The sequence below is a fragment of the Rattus norvegicus genome, chromosome 3 (assembly GCF_021556685.1).
Source record: "Rattus norvegicus strain SHRSP/BbbUtx chromosome 3, alternate assembly SHRSP_T2T, whole genome shotgun sequence".
NCBI classification, from domain to species: Eukaryota; Metazoa; Chordata; class Mammalia; order Rodentia; family Muridae; genus Rattus; species Rattus norvegicus.
Window position 1 is genome coordinate 126,901,660 of NC_141536.1, and position 22,558 is coordinate 126,924,217.

The 22,558-nt window shown below is 41.2% G+C and overlaps 1 protein-coding gene across 26 annotated transcripts in view; it reads right to left on the reverse strand.

Annotated features, from left to right (window-relative positions):
* The window catches only part of Tasp1 (taspase 1), a 237,062-nt gene that overhangs the window by 43,458 nt on the left and 171,046 nt on the right, over positions 1–22,558 (reverse strand). For all 26 annotated transcript variants that reach the window (XR_015682984.1, XR_015682983.1, XR_015682982.1 and 23 more), the window contains 1 exon segment: positions 4,164–4,274. Coding sequence is in view for 16 of the 26 variants with exons in the window: in XM_087652188.1 (XP_087508314.1) it covers positions 4,164–4,274 (111 nt within the window). In the remaining 10 variants the exon portion in view is untranslated.

The window sequence follows — 22,558 nt, forward strand, 5'->3', positions numbered from 1 at the left end:
AGTAATCAGATGCAGGTGGTATGTGTGTGTGTTTGTGGTGTGATACTGCAATAAAAAGGTAAAACGTAATCAGAGGCAGGTGGTGTATAGGGGTGGTGTGTGTGTGTGTGTGTGTGTGTGTGTGTGCGCGCGCGCGCGCGCGCGCGCGCTGTGGTGCGTTACCTCAATAAAATGGGAAGAACAATGAGCATGACATATGTAGAATCTATAAAGGTTAATTCCATAGAAACCGAGAGTGTCTCAAATGCTCCCTGGGTCTGGGGAGAGGTGCACGGTTGCAGCATAGGGACATGTGGTACCATCAGATGGCAGGAATAAGTTCTGTTGCCCAGCAGAGTAGGACTCACTCAGTAGACCAGGCTGGCCTTGAACTCAGAGATCAAAGGGCCTCTGCCTCCTGTTATATATTTAATCTATTATCTAGTTATAATCTATTATATATTTAATCTATTACCTATTTAAAAGTAGCCACAAGAGAGTATTTCAGATGTTCTATGAACAAGGGCATAAAAAGCTTAGTGACAGATCAGTTAACTAGTCAGGTTTGATCGTTATACAATGCATAGATAGATAAACTGCAATATCACATTGTATACTGTTCACATGTATAATTATATGTCAATCAAAAGTAAAAGCCAGACATGGTAGAATACACTTGTAATTCCAACAGTGGAGAGGCTGAGATACAAGGATAGAAAATTTGAAGCTAGCCTGGGCTACAAAAAAAAAGTAATGATATAAATAGTAGAGATTTGGAAATAATGTTAAGAGAATGACATAAATAGTAGAGACTTGGAAATAATGTTAAGAGATACATATTCTGGTCTTCTTGCAGCACAGTAAGAAAGATATTCAACTTTCAGTATAAACATGCAGTGCTATACAGAAAATACTGATTATAGTCTACATAGGGAATTTTCTATGAGATGATAGACAAGGGAAGCCTGAACTGGGAAAGGTTCAGGGAGGGAAAGCATAACAAGGAGAAAGTGGTTAAAGATCAAAGTTCACACACTGGGTGGTGGTGGCACACCGCTTTAATCCCAGCTCTCAGGAGGCAGAGGCAGTTTGATCTCTGAGTTCAAGGCCAGCCTGGTCTACAGAGAGAGTTCCATGACTTGCCAGGACTTCAGGGAGAAACCATGTGTCAGAAAAAAGTCAAACAAACAAAAACAAACACATAAAACAGTTCACAATATTGGTGACATTTGTCCCCAAGGGTCCCAAAGAAGAGAACCATGATGGAAAGTAAAGACCTTGTCACTGATGGTGGGTAGACAAACTAGGGCCAAAGTTTACTGAAAGCTAGATACAGCAGTATATAATCTATAAATTCCTTTTGAAAAAAACTAACAATTAACTCCAGTGTTAGAAGCCAGGATGATAGACAACTCATGACATCAGACACTAAGGGGGGGGGGGGGTCACAGGACCTTTGGGGTGGCAACAGAGTGCAATTCTGGGTATGGCTTACTAAAGGTAGGTTCAGTAGGGAATAATTAATTCATCTGCCGGAGCATGACAAATACAGAGGTGAATGCTAGCAGCAAACCATTGAACTGAGAACTGGCTCCCCGTTGGAGGAGTTAGAGAAAGATTGAAGGAGCTAAAGGGATTTGCAGTCCCATAAGAACAACAATGCCAACCAACCAGAGCTCCCAGGGACTAAACCACCATCCAAAGACTGCACATGGACAGACCCATGGCTCCAGCTGTCTATGTAGCAGAGAATGGCCTTGTTGGGCACCAACGGAAGGAGAAGTCCTTGGTCCTGCCAAGGCTGGACAGCCCCTCCCCCAACAGTACAAGGGACTGTTTGGGTGGGAGGTGGGAAGGGGTGTGTGGATGGGTGGGGGAACACCCTCATAGAAGAAGGGGGAGCAGGGAAGGAATAGGAGGTTTAGGGACAGGAAACCAGGAAAGAGGATAACATTTGAAATATAAATAACAAAATATCCAATAAAAAAAAAGAAAGTACAGTTATAATGTGTTTTCTTGATGTATCTATATTTTAATTAAAATGACAAATCTAGGGTCCCTGCCACACAGATGTTTAAGAACTTTGGATTTAGATGGATAGATAGATAGATAGATAGATAGATAGATAGATAGATAGATAGGTAGGTAGGTAGATAGATAGATAGATAGATAGATAGATAGATAGATAGATAGATAGATAGATGGATAGATAAGTAGCAGCATCCCGTGAGCCATGGCAATTCCATGGCCTTGGTAACTGGGAGGTGGTGGCTTCCTCACTACAGATATGAAGATATGAAGTGAAACCTTCTTGGCTAGACCTAAGACTACATCTGGATGCAATCTGAAATCTGCAAAAACACTTACTGACCTTCCTCAAACAGTTTTATGAGAAAGGTGTGGTAAATATTTCATTTTACAAATGAAGAAGTGGCAAATGACAGTAAGGTGATCCACGAAAGTAGTAAAATAGTAAGCTAGGGAACCAGGACAAAGTTCTAAGCTCCTCACAGTCTTATCTCTTTAAAGGGGGAAGAACAAAAAAGAACCCTGTTTCTATGTTATTAAATGCACTGTCACGGGTCATCTCTGATGCTCCATGGAATAAAACAGAAGCGGAGACAAGCTGAAAGACTTTATCGAAGCTCCCTTAAATTATGCTTTTACTCAGTACCTTCAGATTGCGAGACAAGACACTTATTCAATCATGTTCATTGCAGCTTCATTCATAATAGCCAGGAACTGGAAACAACCTACATGTCCCTCAACTGAAGAATGCATAAAGAAAACGTGGTTCATTTATACATTGGATTATTACTCAGCTCTCAAAAACAATGACATCATGAAATTATCAGGAAATGGATGGAACTAGAAAAGATCATCCTGAATGAGGTAACCCAGATCCAGAAAGACAAACATGGTATGTACTCACTGATAAGTGGATATTAGCTGTTAAGTATAACATGTTACAATCTGCAGACTTAAAGAAACCTATGTCACAAGGAGGGCTCAAGTGGGAGGACATAAATCTCATGGAGGAGGGAAACTAGAAGTTGTGGGTATCTGGGGGAGGAGACTGGATGGGTATGGGGGTCAGGATGGGAACAGGAGGGGTCAGGTGGGGAGAAGATGAAGGGAGAGACAACTGAAATGGGGGAGGGTGCCATCTCTGAAGTGAGCTAGAAACCTAGGGCAATGGAAACTCCCAGGAATCTCTGAGGGTGACCCTAGCTTAGACTCCTAGCAACAGCAATGGGGAATATGGAGCCTGAAACAGCCAGCTCCTGTACTCAGGCAAGTCTTCCAATGGAGGGAATGGGACACCAACCCAAATACAAGCCTACAACCTACAGTTTGTCCTGTCTACCAGATGTGCTGGGCCAAAGATGGACCAGAAATCAAGGAAGTGGCCAACCAATGAGTGCCCAGCCTGAGACCCATGCCATGCTAGGGAGCCCAGCCCTGACACTGCTAATGACATTCTGTTATACTTGTAGACAGGGACCTACAGAATCGTCATCAGAGGGGCTTCACCCAGCAACTGACGGAAACCGATGCAGAGACTCACAGCTGAACAAGCATTGCTGTGCAAAGGGCTGCAAAAGAGGAGGAGGAAGAATTGCAGGAGCTAGAGTGAAAGATACCACAAGAAACCCCACTGAATCAACTAACCTGGGTCCATAGGGGTTCACAGAGACTGAACTTCTATCTAGGGAGCCTGCATGGGACTGATCTAGGCCCTCAGCACATTTGATACAATTATATGGCTTGGTCTTCATGTGGAACTTTTAACAGCAGGAGCAGAGGCTGTCTCTGACTCTGTTGCCTGCCTTTGGGACCCCTCCTCCCACTGTTGCCTTGTCTAGCCTTGTACCAGGGCTGGTTTATATCCAGGGAAGGCCTCCTCTTTTCTGAGGAGAAAAGGAAGAGTATATAGGGTGGGGGTGGGGAGAAACTGGGAGGAGAAGAGGGAGGAAAAACTGTAGTTGGTATGTAAAATTAAGTAATTAATTTTAAAAATATGCTTTAAGCACAGTCTTAAAAATAAGTAGTGACTTTTTATAAATTTATCTACAGACAATCAACAGTGGGAACTGGGACACTGCCGGGTAGCCATCACCAGTATAAAGACTGACTTAAGGAATCAGCCTGTCCATGGCTCTGCCCAGTGGACGCTCACTTACCGAGCAATGTCTGTTTATCTTGGGAGGGGTCAGACTCTGAAGGACATCTGCATGACCGGAGGACGATCACCCCGCCGAGCACGCCGTCTTCACTGGCAAGGAAAGGTGAACCTGGGCAGGAAGGACAGGGAGTCACCTTTCAGCCAATTGTCTTTTTCCGCTCTCAATTTTCATTTGATTACTAGAACAAAAATGAGGCCCAAATAAGAACTTGAAAGATGCCCAACTTCTGACAGCCATTGTTCATACCTCATACACGGGATGGCAAAGGCGGTCCTGTGCCTGAACAGGAGCCATTTGGCAAAGGCAGTGCTGGACACTGCCAAAATGACAAGAGCTGGGGAGAGCATGTGCAGCCCTGTATTTGGAATGGAACTGGAACATGAGCAGATTAAAGGACAAAAGCAACTACACACAGAAGAAGGTTCAGCATCACCCTTTGATCAGGTCTCAGGGAGCTGGCACAGGCTCTCCCTGCTGCCAGAGGCTTGCATACCAAAGGCTTTGACTTACTACCTTAAATTCAATTTTAAACAATAAGCCACAAAGTTTATTACGGACATTTAAAAATGCTCATGATGATTACACAAATAAGGGTGAAGCTGAATTTCTATTCTGCAAGTCTGGTGGTTAGGAATAGCCCAGCCTCCTTGAGATCTCACACACTGAACCATTGTGAACATTTCAAGAGCATTACATTTTAAAGCCCCTCATTTTTCTTCCCCAAGGACATCTTCTTGAACATCTGGCATAGCAAGGGAGCACGTGGAGAACAAATGCAAAATTAAACCAACAACTATCAAAGAAAGTAGTAAAAATAAAACCAACCAAATTGGATTTGGGAAAACTTCTGGTTAAATTTGGTAGATTAAATACATGTATTTATCTCCACACCCTCTTGAAATCCCAGAAAACGTTAGATGGAAAAGGAAGGGGGGGCGTGAGGGAGGTGAAGATGACCAGAGAAGTTTAAGAAAAAAGGAAAGGAAAAAAAGGCAGCGGGGAAGGACAGACAGACAAGCAGCTATTTCCCTTGTAGAACTAGTGTACTGGCTAGTGTTTATGTCAAGTTAACATGGGTTAAGCTTATCTAGATAGAAGGAATATTAATTTTTTAAAAAAGTATCCACAGAACTGCCCTGTGGGCAGGTCTGTAGGGCATTTTCTTGATTGATGTGGGAGGGCCTATCTCACTGTGGTTGGTACCACCCCTGAACAGTGGTCCTCTGTACCATGAGAAGGCAGGCTGAGCAAGGAAGCAACACTCCCCCATGAGTCTGCATTAGCTCCTACTTCCAGGTTCCTTCAATGATGGGCTGTGATGTGGAACTGTAAGCTGATATAAGATCTTTCCTAGGGGCTGGAGAGATGGCTCAGTGGTTAAGAGCACTAACTGCACTTCCTGGGGTCCTGAGTTCAATTTCCAGCAACCAAATGGTGGCTCACAACAATCTTTAACCGGATTCGATGCCCTCTGCTGGTGTGTCTAAAGACAGCAACAGTGTACTCATATAGATAAAATAAGGCCTTTCCTCCCTAACTTGTTTTATCACAGCAATAGAGAGACTAATGAAACTTGTGTAAAGCTAGACACCTATGAAAGTTAAAACTCAAGTTACACACACACACACACACACACACACACACACACACACACACACACACACTATTTTAGCTACAAAACTGAAAAAGATTAGAAACCAGAGGCTTAAATCTCTAAAGGCAAAAGTACAGAGGAGACATGAAATGAAGGTAGTCAGTCCAATATCTGAAAGTCTTGGAGTCAGGGCTCATTAAACTATGACCTACTAAGAAAAACATTTTAAGCATTTTAAATGGTTGCTTTAGAAAATAAGAAAAGAAAGGTGAGAGAGGAGAGGAAAAGAACACAGGGAGAAGACAAGTAGGTAGCAGGGACTATAATGAAGCTCAGGTAAAGCCAATGACCTTTATTCTCTCAGCCATTTACAGAAAGCTTAGTGTCCCTAGTTAGGATTACTATTGCTGTGACTGTGACCAAACCAACTTGGGGAGGAAAGCATTTATCAGGCTTAAGCTTCCACATCACTGTTCATCACTGAAGGAAGTCAGGACAGGAACTGAAACCGGGCAGAAACATGCAGGCAGGAACTGAAGCAGAGGAGGCTTGTTCCTCAGGGCTTGCACAGCCTTCATACAGAAGGCAGGAACATCAGCTCGGGAGTGGTCCCACCATAGACCTGACCTTCCTCTGCAGATCCCCTCCAGAAGACAGACAGCCCAATCTTCTAGAGGTGTTTTCTTAATTGCAGTTCCCGCCTCTCGGGTGACTCCAGCTATATTAAGCTGGCTTAGAACTAGCCAGCACACTTGCCAATCCCTGATCTAGGGCCCAGGATTCTCACTAGAAAGAAGTATATTTCTGATCATGCAGAGACTGGATAATCTTCCAGAAAACTAAGATGCTCAAGAAAGAAAACCTATTTCACACACACACACACACACACACACACACACACACACACACACACACACACACACACACACCAAAAACAAAACTAAACAACAACAAAAACAACTTGTCCTTGACCTAAGGAGAAGACAAAGGGCAGGGAGAGGGTCAAGGGAGGGATCTCGGAGGCCACCCTCTCCCGTCCATCTCAGTATTAATCACTTGTCTTGTAGCTAGCACAGAACAAAGCTGCTTAGGAAAGGGGTTTATTTTGGCTGAGTGTTCAAGCCTTCTAGCCACATTGCTATAAGAACAATAAAACACAATCCCGAATTAAAATCTGCTTTACCTGTCGCCTAATTTTTTTCTACCTAACTGCTATACTCTACATCAAGGCAGGAAGTCTTTGGCCATGTGTGATTCTGCTTATGAATCTTCATTTTTGGCTGACTTGCTTTTGATGCTTATGCAGCTGATTTGCCAACCTTTCCTGTTTAAGGCTTCTGTGTTGTAAATTTTACAGGAAAACCTTCTATAGTGGAAAATTATGAAAAATTTTTGTCCATGTTTCCTACGTGTACTTTTACAATTACAGACTTTAATTTTAAGACTTGAGACTTCTGGAATTAATTTTGAGATAAAGATTACAGTGGAGATCTTGTGGTCGATTATACTTCTAGAATGGTGAGCCAATTTGAATAATAAAATTTTGTTAGAAAAGTTATTCCTTGTATAGCGACTTAATGTACTTTTTCTACTCACTTTAGTTTTTTCTACTGATTTAAAATATTTTTTTCTTTTTTTTTTTTTATTAACTTGAGTATTTCTTATATACATTTCGAGTGTTATTCCCTTTCCCGGTTTCCGGGCAAACATCCCCCTCCCCCCTCCCTTTCCTTATGGGTGTTCCCCTCCCAACCCTCCCCCCATTGCCGCCCTCCCCCCATAGTCTAGTTCACTGGGGGTTCAGTCTTAGCAGGACCCAGGGCTTCCCCTTCCACTGGTGCTCTTACTAGGATATTCATTGCTACCTATGGGGTCAGAGTCCAGGGTCAGTCCACGTATAGTCTTTAGGTAGTGGCTTAGTCCCTGGAAGCTCTGGTTGCTTGACATTGTTGTACTTTTGGGGTCTCGAGCCCCTTCAAGCTCTTCCAGTTCTTTCTCTGATTCCTTCAACGGGGGCCTATTCTCAGTTCAGTGGTTTGCTGCTGGCATTCGCCTCTGTATTTGCTGTATTCTGGCTGTGTCTCTCAGGAGCGATCTACATCCGGTTCCTGTAGGCCTGCACTTCTTTGCTTCGTCCATCTTCTCTAATTGGGTGGCTGTATATGTATGGGTCATATGTGGGGCAGGCTCTGAATGGGTGTTCCTTCAGTCTCTGTTTTAATCTTTGCCTCTCCCTTCCCTGCCAAGGGTATTCTTTTTCCTCATTAAAATATATTTTATCATACCAGTTTTTCACATCTATTTGAACCCAGAAATTGTTGAAATAATGAAGACTATTCTCATGTCCCAGTCTTGCAGCATATTCTACTTGATTGAGCTCTCATTCATTATATGAAGTAATCTTCTTTGCTTTCATATGGATTTAAAAATAGCATTTCTTAGCGGTCTTGCCTTCTATTCCTATTGAAAAATTTATCTGAACATTATTCAATTAAATTATTTGATACATTTTCTTACAACTCAAATATGTTGATAAAATTCCCTTACATTTTTGCTCAAATACATGCAACTGCAGAATGTACTGATAACAATTTTTTTCTCAGGTCTTAGCCTTTCCAAATATCCTTTCTTATTTACCACCATCCAATATTTCTAAAACAAACAAAAAATTCATGCTGAGTGACCTTCAACGCACAAAACAGAACAAAACTCAAACCCAACAAAATAAAAGTCCTCACACTTTGTTGTTTGTTTTGTTTTGTTTCTGGTTGAGCTCATCACATTTTACTTTTAAAACACCTCATGGTCTGGACTCTGCCCCTTTCTTCATGTTTACCTTGTTTTATATAACGTTTTTAAATTCACATTACAGTGAATTTCAATCAAGCCCCCTTCCCTCCTCTCCTTCTGGTCCCTTTACTAGCCCAACTTGAGACCATAGGAGAGAGCCAACCCCTGATACTATTAATGGTATTTGCCTCTGCTTGCAGAGAGAAAGCATGACTGTCTCCTGAGAGGCTTCACTCAGCAGTGGATGGAAACAGACCCACAGCCAAACATCAGGTGAACTCAGGGAGTCTAGTGGAGGAATGGGAGTATAGAAGTGGGCAAGCCAGAGGAGTCAAGGACACCAGAAGAAGACCTACAAAGTCAACCAACCTGGGACTATAGGCTCACAGAGACAGGGCCAGAAACCAGGAAGCACAATGGAGATGGACTTAGACCCCTACACATTTGTAACGAAAGTGCAGCTTGGTTTTCATGTGGGTTCCCTAATACCAGATTGGAGGCTGTCTCAGTCTCTGCTCCTTGCCATTGGGCCCCCTTCCCACTACCTGGACTGTCTAGTTGAACCATAGCGGGAGAGGATGCAACTTATACTTTGAAGAGAGGCTGGATGTCACATTGTCTTATGAGTAAGAGTGAAACTCTGAATCGGAAAACTTTTGATTTAACTAGTCAAAAGTACATGGAAGACTTTACTGATTCAGTACTTAGAACATGCGAGGCATTTTAAGACAATTCTGAAGGAACAGAGGGTTTGCTTATTATATTCAAATTCCCATCTATATGTATGCCTACCCTATGTCTGTTACAATATAATTCAGGATGCTGGCCGGGGTTTATGAGCAGTGTCCTTTGCTTCAGAACGCAGTTGGTGTGCTTTATTTTAATATGGAGTTGGCAAATAAAGTGGAAATGATCAAATAGTGCAGATAGACAGCTGGAAGAGACTGGACTGATCTCTGCATAGAGATCTTAAACAGCGTTAGCCTATTAAGAGCACCACACACCTTCCGGGCTGCTGCTGCTCTGTGCTTTGGTTTTTTGCGTCGTTTCCTACACTCATTTGGCCAGGGTACAAACTCTGCTTTCACTCTGCTTACTGTACACAGCCTACTACACTGAAGAACAGTTACTGACGGCTCCTATGTCTGGAGACGGTGGAATTTTAAAAAGACACACGAAAGAGTGCCCAGTGGTCAGAACATTGCAGAGTCTCAATATTTGTTACAGGATCCCAGAGCATTACTGAAAGGCAATCAATCCCAGGCATGGAAGCAACACGTCCCTGGTATAAACAGCACTAAGACACACTAGATCTGGGCACACAGGAGAGTTTTGCCATATCAAGAAGTTCAGAACTAGTTTACCAAAACAAGGAAGAGAGATCAGGTGTGCAGAGCAAGGGACCAGAAATGCTCAAAGTACTCAGTGTTGGGAAGAAAGAGAAACACATGCACATGCAAATAGGAGTTTGTGGGCATGCACACATACACACCTGACTATCCTGAAAAGTTCAAAGTGTCATGGTTAGGATCTGGTGGGTCAGAGTTCTTACTGCACTGAAACTGAATGAATAAGAAGAAACCCAGAAATCTATGGTATATGAAAAGCGTTGAAAGCCTGAAGGCTCAGAGCATCAAGAAGGTGACACCACCTGACAAGATCTTTTGCTTGCCAAGAAGAGAACACAGCAAGCAAATCAATCAGGGAAATTGAATGGATTCCAACCACATTCTTTACTATTTCAGAGTCAAGAAGTGCTGTTGGACCAAGACTCCCACAACGAGGAGCTTTGCACCAGGGGTGTTCCTTCCTTCCCAGTGGAAGTGTCACTTCTGTAAGCTCTTTTTATCCTACATAATCAAAGGAAGGGGGTTACAAAGTCAATCACTAAAAGAGTGTATAGACAGCTCTGGAACTTCTCCTTCATGCTCCTTAACATGGAACTGCTTGAAATAGCTCCACGGACAATCGAATCAGAGGCTAAGATGGAGACTTCAGATGGCAGAATCCACTGCTAATCCGCCTTTCTGAAACCATGGTGTTTGAAATGTCAGTAAAAGATTTAAAAAGGAACAAGAGAAAGGTTATAAAGGAGGCTACTCTGAGCTAAATGAACAGCACATACCAAGGTCCTAAGGAGTTAAAGAACCTAGATATTTAGAAAAACAAAAATAAGGTGGAAAAGGTCAACATAATGGACAAGACCTGAAGTGAGTCTGAAGGGTCAAGGGTCAAGTGGAAACTTATCTCAGAGTTCTTGCCTACTTCACAGCTTGGAAAGTTGTCAGAAGTGTGAAAATATTTTAAAACAAAATCTTTAGAGAGGAAACTCAAACAAGCTGTTCTTGGTTCAAGCTGCTGTTAGGAAAAGGAGTAGGAAGACTGCCAAGGGGTTTCTGTGACGGTCATAGGGAGAGTTTCTAAGGGAGTGTGGACATGGACCCTTGACAGCCCCCTTTTCTTTGGGCCTAATATGTTATGTCAGGGTGGCCGGAGGCAGACTGTTCCTTCTCGTGGGGCTAAATTAAGATAAAAGTGAGGCAAGCGGATATTTGGATGAATTCAGTCAGGTGAACAGAGAAGAGCAATGAGTCACTGCTTCTCGGCAGAAGGCCCATGTGCCAGCATGGAATGTGAGGTCTGCTTACTGACGTCAGTCCCCCTTTTAAGTCATGTCATTTATATGTCCTCCTACCATGATGCAATGTCCGCGCAGTGGAATGAAGATGGGTGTCAGAATTCCAGGCATCATGAGGTTGACCATTGTGAAATTCCTTCTCTGATCCAAGGCTAGGAATTCCTTCCCTCTTCTTACCAGTTCCATAGGCACTGTCTAATCCTGGAATTCTCTCTGTGTCCTAATTTAGCAAGCCTAAATATCTTAGAGTACTGGCTACGATGTTTCCTTCCTTCCTTTCTTCCTTCCTTCCTTCCTTCCTTCCTTCCTTCTTCCTCCGCCTCTTCCTGTTCTTCTAAATAAATAAAATCATGAAATTCTTTTCCACCTTGGTTGTGGAATTTTAATGGCTATGCTTGATTTAATGGCATATTTTATATATTCCATACTCTCCCAGAAGCCTTGGGCAGTGAGAAACTGTAGTGATAACTGGAGTTTTGGTTTCTTTAAAAAACTCAGAAATGTAAGAGTATGTTTTGTTTTAATCCAAGTGTGGGACAGGGACTGATTTAGATTGTCCACAGCAGCTGACTATGATCTGCCTCATGCTTTAGCAGGGGTGTGATTTTGCCAGCTGCAGACAGTTTCTGCAACTGTGTAATATTTGAAATTCTGGGAGCTTTTCAGGGGATATATAAATGCTGGAGCTCTAAGAGGTGGGGTGAGCTGTTGTTGGTGGGAATTTGTTAAGTAGTCGTGGACAAAGAAGAAACAACAAGAAGAAATTAGATATCCCTGACAGTGAAGATAAACTTGCCCCAAAGAACTCAACACCCCTAGTCAGCAGGAAGTGGTCTAAAGACACCTTTCTCATACCTGACATCACTCAAGGCTCTTTTTCCTTTCCCCTCTGTCCTTTTTTCTTTCTTATCTGGTGCTAGTGGGTTGAAAGGAGAAAAGAAAAAAGGGAGCAGAATGGTTGGAAGGAAGAAAGGAGATCCCCAACATAGCAAAAGACAGTTACAGGAAACCTTTCACTATGTCTCATAAATAAAATAAAAAGAAGAACTGAAGAATTAAATCATAAATTTCTTAAGGCTGGCAGATAGGGAAAAATGAATCACAAATTAAGAAAATGATAAAATAAAATACTAAATTAGTGGAACCTTAAAATTTTCAGGAAATCTAGAACGAAAGAAAACTAAAAATTATCACTTCATTTCTTGACACAATGTTAATAAAGGAACAGGTTGGTTTGTCAGTCATGTTTAATGTATAGAGGGCTGGAAAGATAACAAGCTTCAAGCAACTCTAAAGGAAAAGAAAATGCTTATAACGAGGAAAAGTCAAAGCAAAGCAGGTAACTGGAAGAAAACGCATGAGCAAGGCAACATGTAAGCAAGTTTATCTTCTTGTCCATAGCAGAGGAGAGGATTACAAATGAGCTCCACAGGCTATAATCTATGAAAAGCCTAACCACTGAGGGAATAAGTATACGAATGCAGGATGGTACATATGTAATAGGATGGCTTTAGGAAATGAAGAGACTTTAAAAGCCAGCAAAGGGCAGATGGAGACAAGCTTATCCCGTGTCTACCACCTGAGGTGTAGTTCTCATGTGTAGTTTTCCTCTGTCTTCTGACAAGGGCAAAACTAACATGCTAAAACAAATATCTGCTACTTGCTTTAATTACATTTTGTTGTATTTATATGGGTTATTTGAAGTCAGAAATGAAGAGAAAAACTCAATTCAGGAATAAAAGGTACCGCATGCTAACACAAAGCAAATAATATGGGAATCAAAATCTTATTATTATGCAAAATAAATGAACATTTTCTTCCTCAGATATCTAGGCATTCTGAGGATATAGGAAGTCCTCAGTCAATTCTAATACAAGCAACCCACACAGAAGGAAATATGCTTGCTTATGTATGCCTAGCTAAAAAGACCAAGGAAGGCTGCTGAGTGGCTACACTTGGGCAGCACACTCATCGCTGATCCAGTCAGCAAGGTCAGGCTACCACTCTGATCCAGAGACGCTAGGCCAAGCTCTCCCAAATGGCAATTTGTATGATTCTCCCCAGTTAAAGGGGTCTGTAAGAATGAAAGCTGTGGGCGAACACTGACTACACATGTGCGTGAGTGAGTACATGCAGGTGCGCGCATACACACTTTTTTACATACTGAGAGATATTGTGGGTGAAGCTTTCTTTACTAAACTAGATAGAGGACCCTACACTCTCTCCTCCCAATCTCCCCTCCCCTCCTTCCTTCCCTCCCTACCTCTCTAACTCCCTCCCTCCCTATATATGTAAAAATTATTTCACTGGGCAGCATCTCTGCTCAAACAGAAGCCCAGTGATGAACGTGTGCTAATGTTCACCATCCACTGCATTAGCCACACACTGAGTACTTTAAATAATGATATTAAAACTGAAAAACCTTTGCTTCTGAGTTTTCCGCCATTTGAAAATTAAAAAGATTAGTGGAAAGAATATACTTGAAAACTCTTTGAGAAATATGAAGTGCTTTATAATAACCATGTAGTATTAGTACAATATGTGAATAAATTTAATTTGTCATGTTTTTCCCTGGCTAGCAATACAGAGAACAATACTTTGTCAAGATGCTCACACAAGTCAGCCAGCACACGACCACCACTGTAAATCACCAATACCCTTCAGTATTCGTAGTCGTGAGCGGCTACCTTAAGTCTCCACAGCACACAGTCCAGTGACAATAATTTCAAATATGATGGCTTTGCTGGAAACAACCCTATCAAAGAATATCTGTATAAAGAGCTTAGTGAGAAAACAGATATTCAACATACCCTTCCTCTCTTCACATGAGGAAACATTTTATAATGTATTTAGCAACAACAGAAAATTAGGCCTACTGTGATTTAAACAAGTTGGAATTTACTTTTTCCCTCAAATAAGTACTCTGGTGCTAAGTGCACTAGCAGTAGCCGGTGCAGAGTCAAGTCCATGATTACTGTGTTTGGCCTTTCTGTCTACCATGACTCTATCTGCTTGTTGTTACACCAGAAATCACATTCATTTTCTTTTTTTAAAAAATTGGATATTTTATGTATTTACATTTCAAATGTTATCTCCCTCCTGCAACTATGAGGATGCTCCCTCCCACCCACTCACTCCCACTTCATCACCTTGGCATTCCTCTACATGGGGGACACAAGCCTCCACAGGACCAAGGGCTTTTCCTACTATTGATTGATGCCAGACAATGCCATCCTCTGCTACATATGAGGCTGAAGCTCTTTTTCAAATCTGAAGATTGTAGAATGGGGCGATGTCCTTTTGATGTGGAAAAAAACATTTCTCCATGCTTCTACATTTACTTGATTCCTTATTAAGTTGTAATTTTTACAAACAGGACATATGTTCAAAAGTTAAATTTTTATTCTTTCTATAAATTTAAGTAATTGTTTGCTTAATGTTATACCTCTAATTAATTTCTCAAGACCTATAAAACACTTCAGTAGCTTCAATTTTACTACATGGTACAGAGTTTCATTTCAATTTAAAGCCCCAAAGATTAGCTTTCCTCAAAAGTCAATATTAGCCTACAGAAAAAGCATTCCATATGTAAAATATGGACATTACGAATACACCTGAACACAAAAACAATCAACCAACTCACTTGTCCCAATCTCCCCTCCTCTTTCCCCTTCCCTATATGTGTAAAAATTCTCCATGTTTATTTCACTGGGCAGCATCTCTGCTTAAACAGAAGCCCAGTGATGAACGTGTGCTAATGTTCACCATCCACTGCATTAGCCACACACTGAGCACTTTAAATAATGATATTAAAACTGAAAAAAATTTAAACTTAATTTTTATTAATTATTAGGGACATAAAGCTAGTGCCTGCTAAATGGGAAAACACATCCCCAGGTAGACTTTAGATTATGGTATAACTTCTCCATGGAAGTATACGTGCTTAGTATGAACAATGCCATGTGTTCCATGCCCAGCCCTAACACACAAAGCTGCTGTGGTGGTCTGAACAAGAGCGGCCCCGTAGTCTCACATATTTGAGTGCTTAGGATTGTTGAAGTAGGTGTGGGCTTGCTGGAGGAAGTGTGTCATTGGTGGTGGGTTTCAAAAACCCAAGTCAGGGCAAGCGTCCCTCGCTCTTCCTGCTGCATGCAGACACAGATGTAGACCTCTCACCTACGTTTTCAGCACCACATCTGCCTGTCTGCCACCATGCTCCCTGCCATGAGGGTAAGGGACTAAACCTCCGTACTGTAAGCTACCCCCAGTGAGATGCTTTCTGTTTTAAGAGGTGCTGTGTGGTGGTGGTATCTCTCTACAGTAGAACGATCCCAAACAGTTGTTTAAAGCTAAATACAAAACAAGTGCAAACAAAAGTGCGGAAACTAAGTAAGACTGCTGCATGCTAACAATTGGTGAAAACAGACCATGGATCTTAAAGAGAGCAGGGAGGGATACATGGGAGAGTCTGGAAGGAAGACACAGAAGGGAGAAATGCTATAATTAAATTATAAATCTCTAAAGTGAAAATAACAAGATTGGTGTATTATATCAATAGCAATGTCTTATTGTAATATTAGAGCTTTGTATCAGGTTATCATTGGAGAAAATTAAGTAATGAATAAACAAGTTCCTATATTATATTTTAAAGTAGCAAGTGAATGTAAAAATTGTACTGAATTATAACTTTAATTTTTAAAAGTCAAACACTCAAACATGCAATAAATCAAGAAGGGCAAAGAAACCTAACCCTGAGTATGTGAGTAGAAAGGAGTGGGACAGTTAGGACACAGCTCTTCGAGGAAATGAGATCTTACCTCCCAGTGCGATAAAGTGGGATAAAGGGATAAAGAGAAATAAAAACAGGAGGATTAAAAGGGTTGGGGGATGGAATGGCAGGGGTAGAGAGAGGAAGATGGTGAGGCATAACTAACACTAAAGGTCTTTTGAAAAGCTATATAGAAATCTACTAGTGTAGAAGCTTCATAAAATAATTAAAATATAGAAGGAATGTACATGGAGCTACCACATAATGGGGAGCAAAATACCCTAACAAATATCATATGCTATTAAGTAAAATCATTTCTGCTAGGAATAGGGTACCTCTTTTTCAGCTATGGGCCACTGGAATCCCATAGACACATCCAAAAATTACAGACTTTGCCAATGCTATTGCTTACCCTCCACAACCTGATGGTAAGAACTCATCGTTAAATACCACATATTTATGTCATAGAACATGAAGACTGGTACTCACATAGAAGCTTTAAACCTGGCTAACATTCACAGTGCTGAGCTGGTATATATCCACCAGAGGAGAAGAGTAATCATTAACCACACGAGCCACAAACCATATAAGCTACAGTATGATCGGCATGTACAATACGCCCAGTGGTGGGATAGTAGCACTAAAGTCAGGAGGAACCAGGCACTTTTTAGTTTGATCTAAGCTCTACTCCAGGAGATGGGGCCCATACCTGATACTGTTAAGGGGGCCAAAAACATGAGGCTAAGTCATAGGCTCTTGGAGAAAATCTACTATCAGCTAAATGAACATAGCATTGAAACTCCCGGAAAGATCCTGCTATACATCACTATACTTCCAAAACTGTGTCTTACTCAACCCTCAATAACGAAGCTTCTTACGTTCTTGCAGTACATAGTAATTAATAGAGAAATCTACAACTGGACAGCATGCAGAGAAGAAAAGACTTTGAAGAGCCCATCCCTAAGTGAGATGTCTTTACCAAATCCCTAGCCACAAGGCTCCAGAATTTACACTAAAGAACAGGCCGAGGGTTTTTAGAGTTGGGGCAGTGACTTCAAGGAAACAGCAGGTTTTCCAAACACAACAGAAGAGGTGCAAACATGAACTCACAGAAACTGCGACCACATGCATAAGGCCCACACAAGCTCAAGCTAGACAAAACCCCAGCATGGACGGGGAGAAACACGCACTAAATCCTACCCAGGGACAAGAAGGTATTTAAAACTGAAATGTTTTGGGAATTTTCTTCAATGGCATGATACTATGTCTATTAACCACCATGGTGGGCAGGCTCCACCCATGCTGAGGAGTGGCTGGCTAACATAAATTGGACTCTGTATTTTTGGCTTTGGTTCTTAAGAGAATGGGTAGGTAGGGAAACGGAGGAAGACTTGTAAGAAGGGAAACAACACAATCAAAGTTCACTGTATACAATTCTCAAAGGATAAATAAAACCATTCATCTTAAAACAGACAAAACTCAAGCAATTATTTTTAGTTATAGTTATCTGTATTTTAAAAGTTGATCAATATTGCTGATATGTAGTTTAAAGAGGGCAGTCTGGCACCTAAGGAAGCTTCCACTGTGTCCTAAAAGCTAGTGAAAAGCTAAATGCATAAGTTACCCTTTCACACTGCAGGGTTAAAATATACATCAACAGCAAATTAAGCGGGTGGATAGTTGTGGCACATGTCTTTAATTCCAGCAGGGGCAGGGGGGCAGGGGGCAGGAGGGGCAGAGGGGCAGAGGGGCAGAGGGGCAGAGGGGCAGAGGGGCAGAGGCAGGTGGATCTCTGTGAGTTTGGGGTAAGCTTGTCTACAAAGTGAGTTCTAGGGCAGCCAAGACTGTTACAGAGGCAACTAACACAGGTTTATTTTACATAACAGAGTGAGGGTCCTGGGTAAGAAAGAATTTGGGACAGGAAGGGAGCAGACATGAATACTTATGGCCAACTCACTTTCTTCTTTTTCTTCAGTCAGTTCAGGACTCTGGTTCATGGAAGGGTGACACCCACACTTCACGTATGACTCCACACATCAATTAACCTAATGTATATAATACTTGTCTCCTAAGTAATTACAGATTTTGCCAGATGGACAATCAGTATCACCAATCACACTGAACAAAATGAAAATATAAAAATCCATCTTAGATCCATGAGAGAAATGAGGTGATAGAATTGCTTGCCCTGCTACCTGAGCTACCCAGCGGTAGCTCCTGGGCATACAGCCAAACATATAACATATAACAAGGACACATGCGCCACTATGTTCATAGCAACCTTATTTATAATAGCGAGAAGCTGTGCTCGCTTCGGCAGCACATATACTAAAATAATAGCGAGAAGCAACCCAGATGTCCTTCATGAGAGGAATGGATACAGAAAATCTGATACATTTACACAATGGAATACTACTCAGCTATCAAAAACAATGACTACATGAAATTCATAGGTAAATGAATGGAGCTAGAAAATATCATCCTGAGTGAGGTAACCCAATCACAAACAAACAAACAAACAAACAAACAAACAAACAAACCTACACATGATATGCACTCACTGTTAAGTGGATATTACCCCAAAAGCTCAAATTACCCAAGATACAATCCACAGACCACATGAAGTTCAAGAAGGACAATCAAAGTGTGTATTCTTCAGCCCTTCATAGAACAGGGAACAAAAATATTCATAGGAAGAGATATGGAGACAAAGTTTGGAACAGAGACTGAAGGAAAGGCCATCCAGAGACTACCCTACCTGGGGATCCAGCCCATATATTGCCACCAAACCCAGACAATATTGCTGATGCCAAGAAGTGCATGGTGACAGGAGCCTGATATAGCTGTCTCCTGAGAGGCCATGCCAGAACATGACAAATACAGAGGCAGATGCATGCAGCCAACCATTGAACTGAGAACAGGGTCCCCAGTGGAGGAGTTAGAGAAAAGATTGAAGGAGCTGAAGGGGTTTAAAATGCTGAGAAAGTAGACAGCTAACAGATAGAAGACTATGAAGATAAACCTTTTAGCAATTATTTTTCTTTCTGACAAAAAAGTACGAGCTTCAGATGAACAAAATGGGGTTTTTAACTTGGTTACTATATAAAAGTTTTCTGTCCGTGTTGCAATAATAATCTTTAAATTTGTTTTTATGATTTTTGTAAAAATTACATAAAAAGCAAAAATTGGAGTATTTCATATTTCCACAAGATGAAAAAAGTAATCATTAACTTACTTCAATCATTGCCTGAAAAGATTTCAACCATACAACTCTGGAGAGTAACCTGATATCGCTACTCTAAGTCTTAATACAGATTTTTCATTGGTATATTATTTGATATATAACTGTATTTTTACAAGTAATTTAGATGAGCCCATGAGCTACTCCAAGGATCGAGTAAAGTTTTGGAACTTGAAGGAGTTTTGGGGACCCTGAGGATCTGGCTCCTCACTCTTCAACGAAGAAAAGGACCAGTCTTTTTCACACAGACAGGTAATTATAGCACTAGTTCGCTCAAAGAACTCAACTTCCTTACTCTCAGTCCAGGCCTCCACTAAATCTAATTTATTTCATTCCAAGTACTTTGTAATGATCACATGTGTTTCCTGAATTTTTTTTTATTTCCTAATCCCATGTTCAAATCATCTGATTAAAAAGAATTTTAGATTTATAGACTGACTCCAATAGAGAACCAAGAGAATTTAGCATGGCCAAGGAATTTTTAAATTTCCTCTTACCTAATGTTATTGACCTTAAAAGAGAAAACCACTTAAGCAACTGGCTACACCCAATGGATGAGACACAAAACTAAAAAGGACCAGCTGTCCCAAGTCTTAGGATGTCTATATTTTACACAAAATTACAGAACAAATCAATAATCACTGGCTAACAAGATAACCCTCTATTCTTCCAAGATAACTTTTAGCTATTAAATAAGCAAAGTCAGTTACCTGAGCTCTATAAAATACCCTGTTCCTTTCTAGATCAAGACATTTTTAAGATGGGGCTCAATAAGCAGTCAATAATAGGGTCTCAGGAGTAAAACTGACCAGTATCATTAGCAATTTTTGAATTATACAAAACAAGAGCAAAGAAGCAGAAAACAGTTACATTTAAGGAGTCTCTCGACTCAGATCTGGAGGAGAACTAACAGTGAGTGACTCTGGGGCTTTACATTAAGTAGGGTCCTTCAGGTCGAATGGATACGAGGGGAAGTTACCATGTGCTATAGTTATACACCTGTCACAGGATTTCTATGAAGTTAACTTTAATGAACCTCAACTTTCAATTCTTATTATTCCTTCTCTTTGATGTATACATATGCCATATGTATACAATGACAACAAATCATATAAATCATGTTATTAGGCCAAAAAATCACTTTTCTTTAAAAAGAACATTCACTGCTATTAATGAAAGAAAAGAGTAAGATCTGTGTCTAACTGACAGATCTTAGAACTTAACATGAATGCAATCAATCTTCTCTGGACATTCATGATTCGTAGACCAGAAGTCCTATTCACAATTTATTCCTCAATTTGTATGTTGATATCAAATAGCACTTACACACACACACACACACACACACACACACACACACACACACACACACACACGGGGTGGGTGAATGGAGAGAGAGACAGAAAGAATGAATGAATCTTTTTCTTTTTTTGAAAAACATTTTTCACTGGATATTTTATGTGTTTATATTTCAAATTCTCCCTTCTAAGAAGGACTGAAGCATCCACACTTTGGTCTTCCTTCTTCTTGAGCTTCATGTGTTCTGTAAATGGTATCTTTGGTTTTCCAAGCTTTTGGGCTAGTATCACTTGGCAGTGAGTGGATACCATGTGTGTTCTTCTGTGGTTGGGTTACCTCACTCAGGATGATATTTTTTAGTTCCTTCCATTTGCTTAAGAATTTCATGAAATCATTGTTTGCCTTTATAACCTTAGCATAAGTAATGTTAAAAGATGGTTCACTGGTCAAGAACACTAGCTGCTCTTCCAGAAGAACTGGCTTCAACTTGCAAAAGCCACATGATGGCTTACAAACAATTGCAACTCCAGTTCCAAAGCATCCAAGGCATTTTCCTGACCTCCTTGTGCACCAAGCGCACACAAGGTACACAGACACGTATGCAGGCAATACACCCGTAAGAAGAATGTAAGAAAACACCTGTTCAAAAGCTCTTCCTACTTAAGTAAGTTTTCCTTTGGTCATTCAATTTTCCAATCAAATAAATACTATTTTTTAGCATAATTTGTTATTTTCTCTCTGAATGGCTGAAAACCTTTTTTCTAATGGAGCATACTACTTTTAATAGATCAAGGTGACAACTTACCATTCTGAGGAGGTCATTCAGGTTTTCGGACCCCTTCATTTTCCCATGAGTAAATTCACAAGAATTTGGTTCTACTCTCTGAGCTTCTGTGTGGGCTTTTGTAACTTATATATTGTAACAACTTCAGATGGCACAGTCCTTGGGGTAAGTAAGGGATTGAAAAAGCAACAGTTTGGAGAAATACTTACTTAGCCTGCCCCCCTAAGAATCCAAAAATAGGACTGGGAATGTGCAACTTGTGGGAAAACTAAAGAGGGCTGCTCACTGGCAAGAGTTTCTGCTCCTCTTCACAAGTTGATAGGAGCAAAGGCCTCACTAAAAATGCTGACAGGGAATGTGTGCCTGGGAAGGTGTGCTGTGTATCATTTGAGTGTCTGTGGTCAGTGGTTGCTGTGTAGGTTAAGGAAGCTCTAAGCTACAGCTACCACGATGAATTCAATGGTAGCATAGGCTAACTGCCCACAGGCAGCTGGAGGGCAAATCACATCTCAGCAGAAGCCAAGAGCGGGAGAAATGTATTACACACTGTTCCTTCCTGACAGTGCCCTAGAACACAAATGCTTCCTGAAATCCAGGTGCCTCCAGAAAAGAAATAGTACAAAGTTTTATTTACACACACACACACACACACACACACACACACACACACACACACACACGGATATAAAAAGACAATAAGCTTATGTGGTGCTTATGTAACTAGCAGAATGGGAAGGCAACAATTAGAATTAGAGAAGATAAACTGATGCAGTACGGACCCCCTTTAATAACCTCCAGCACACACTGTGGCAGAGAGGTGGGGCTGGAAGTGTGGGTCCAAGGCTACCTAAGGGTCTGCCTCAGCTGCAGGTACAGAAAGTATGCATTTAGAACCGTGCAGCCAGGCCCACTGAAAATTCTTTTACAGCCTCAACATGGAAACTAGAGCTCAACAGACTGAACACAATTGTCAGCTTGTTGAGATAACAAGCTCCTGCATCCCAGAGCGTCATCTGCCAAGCAGACCTTCCTTCTACACGTCCTCTGCAACCGACATGCTCTGAAATGGCACCCTCACTGACACAGGACACCTAAGTCACCCAGTGTTCAGCATCTGCTGTCCTTCCTGAACTTTGGAGCATGGCCATTGCATTTGATTCCAGATTCACTGACAGCCAAACTACATCTTCTCAAATGGGATTTAAAACCCCTCCATATGTGTCCTTCTGGAGAAACTCTCATCCCCAGGGTACCTGTCTTAAGGCTCCTTTTGCTGAG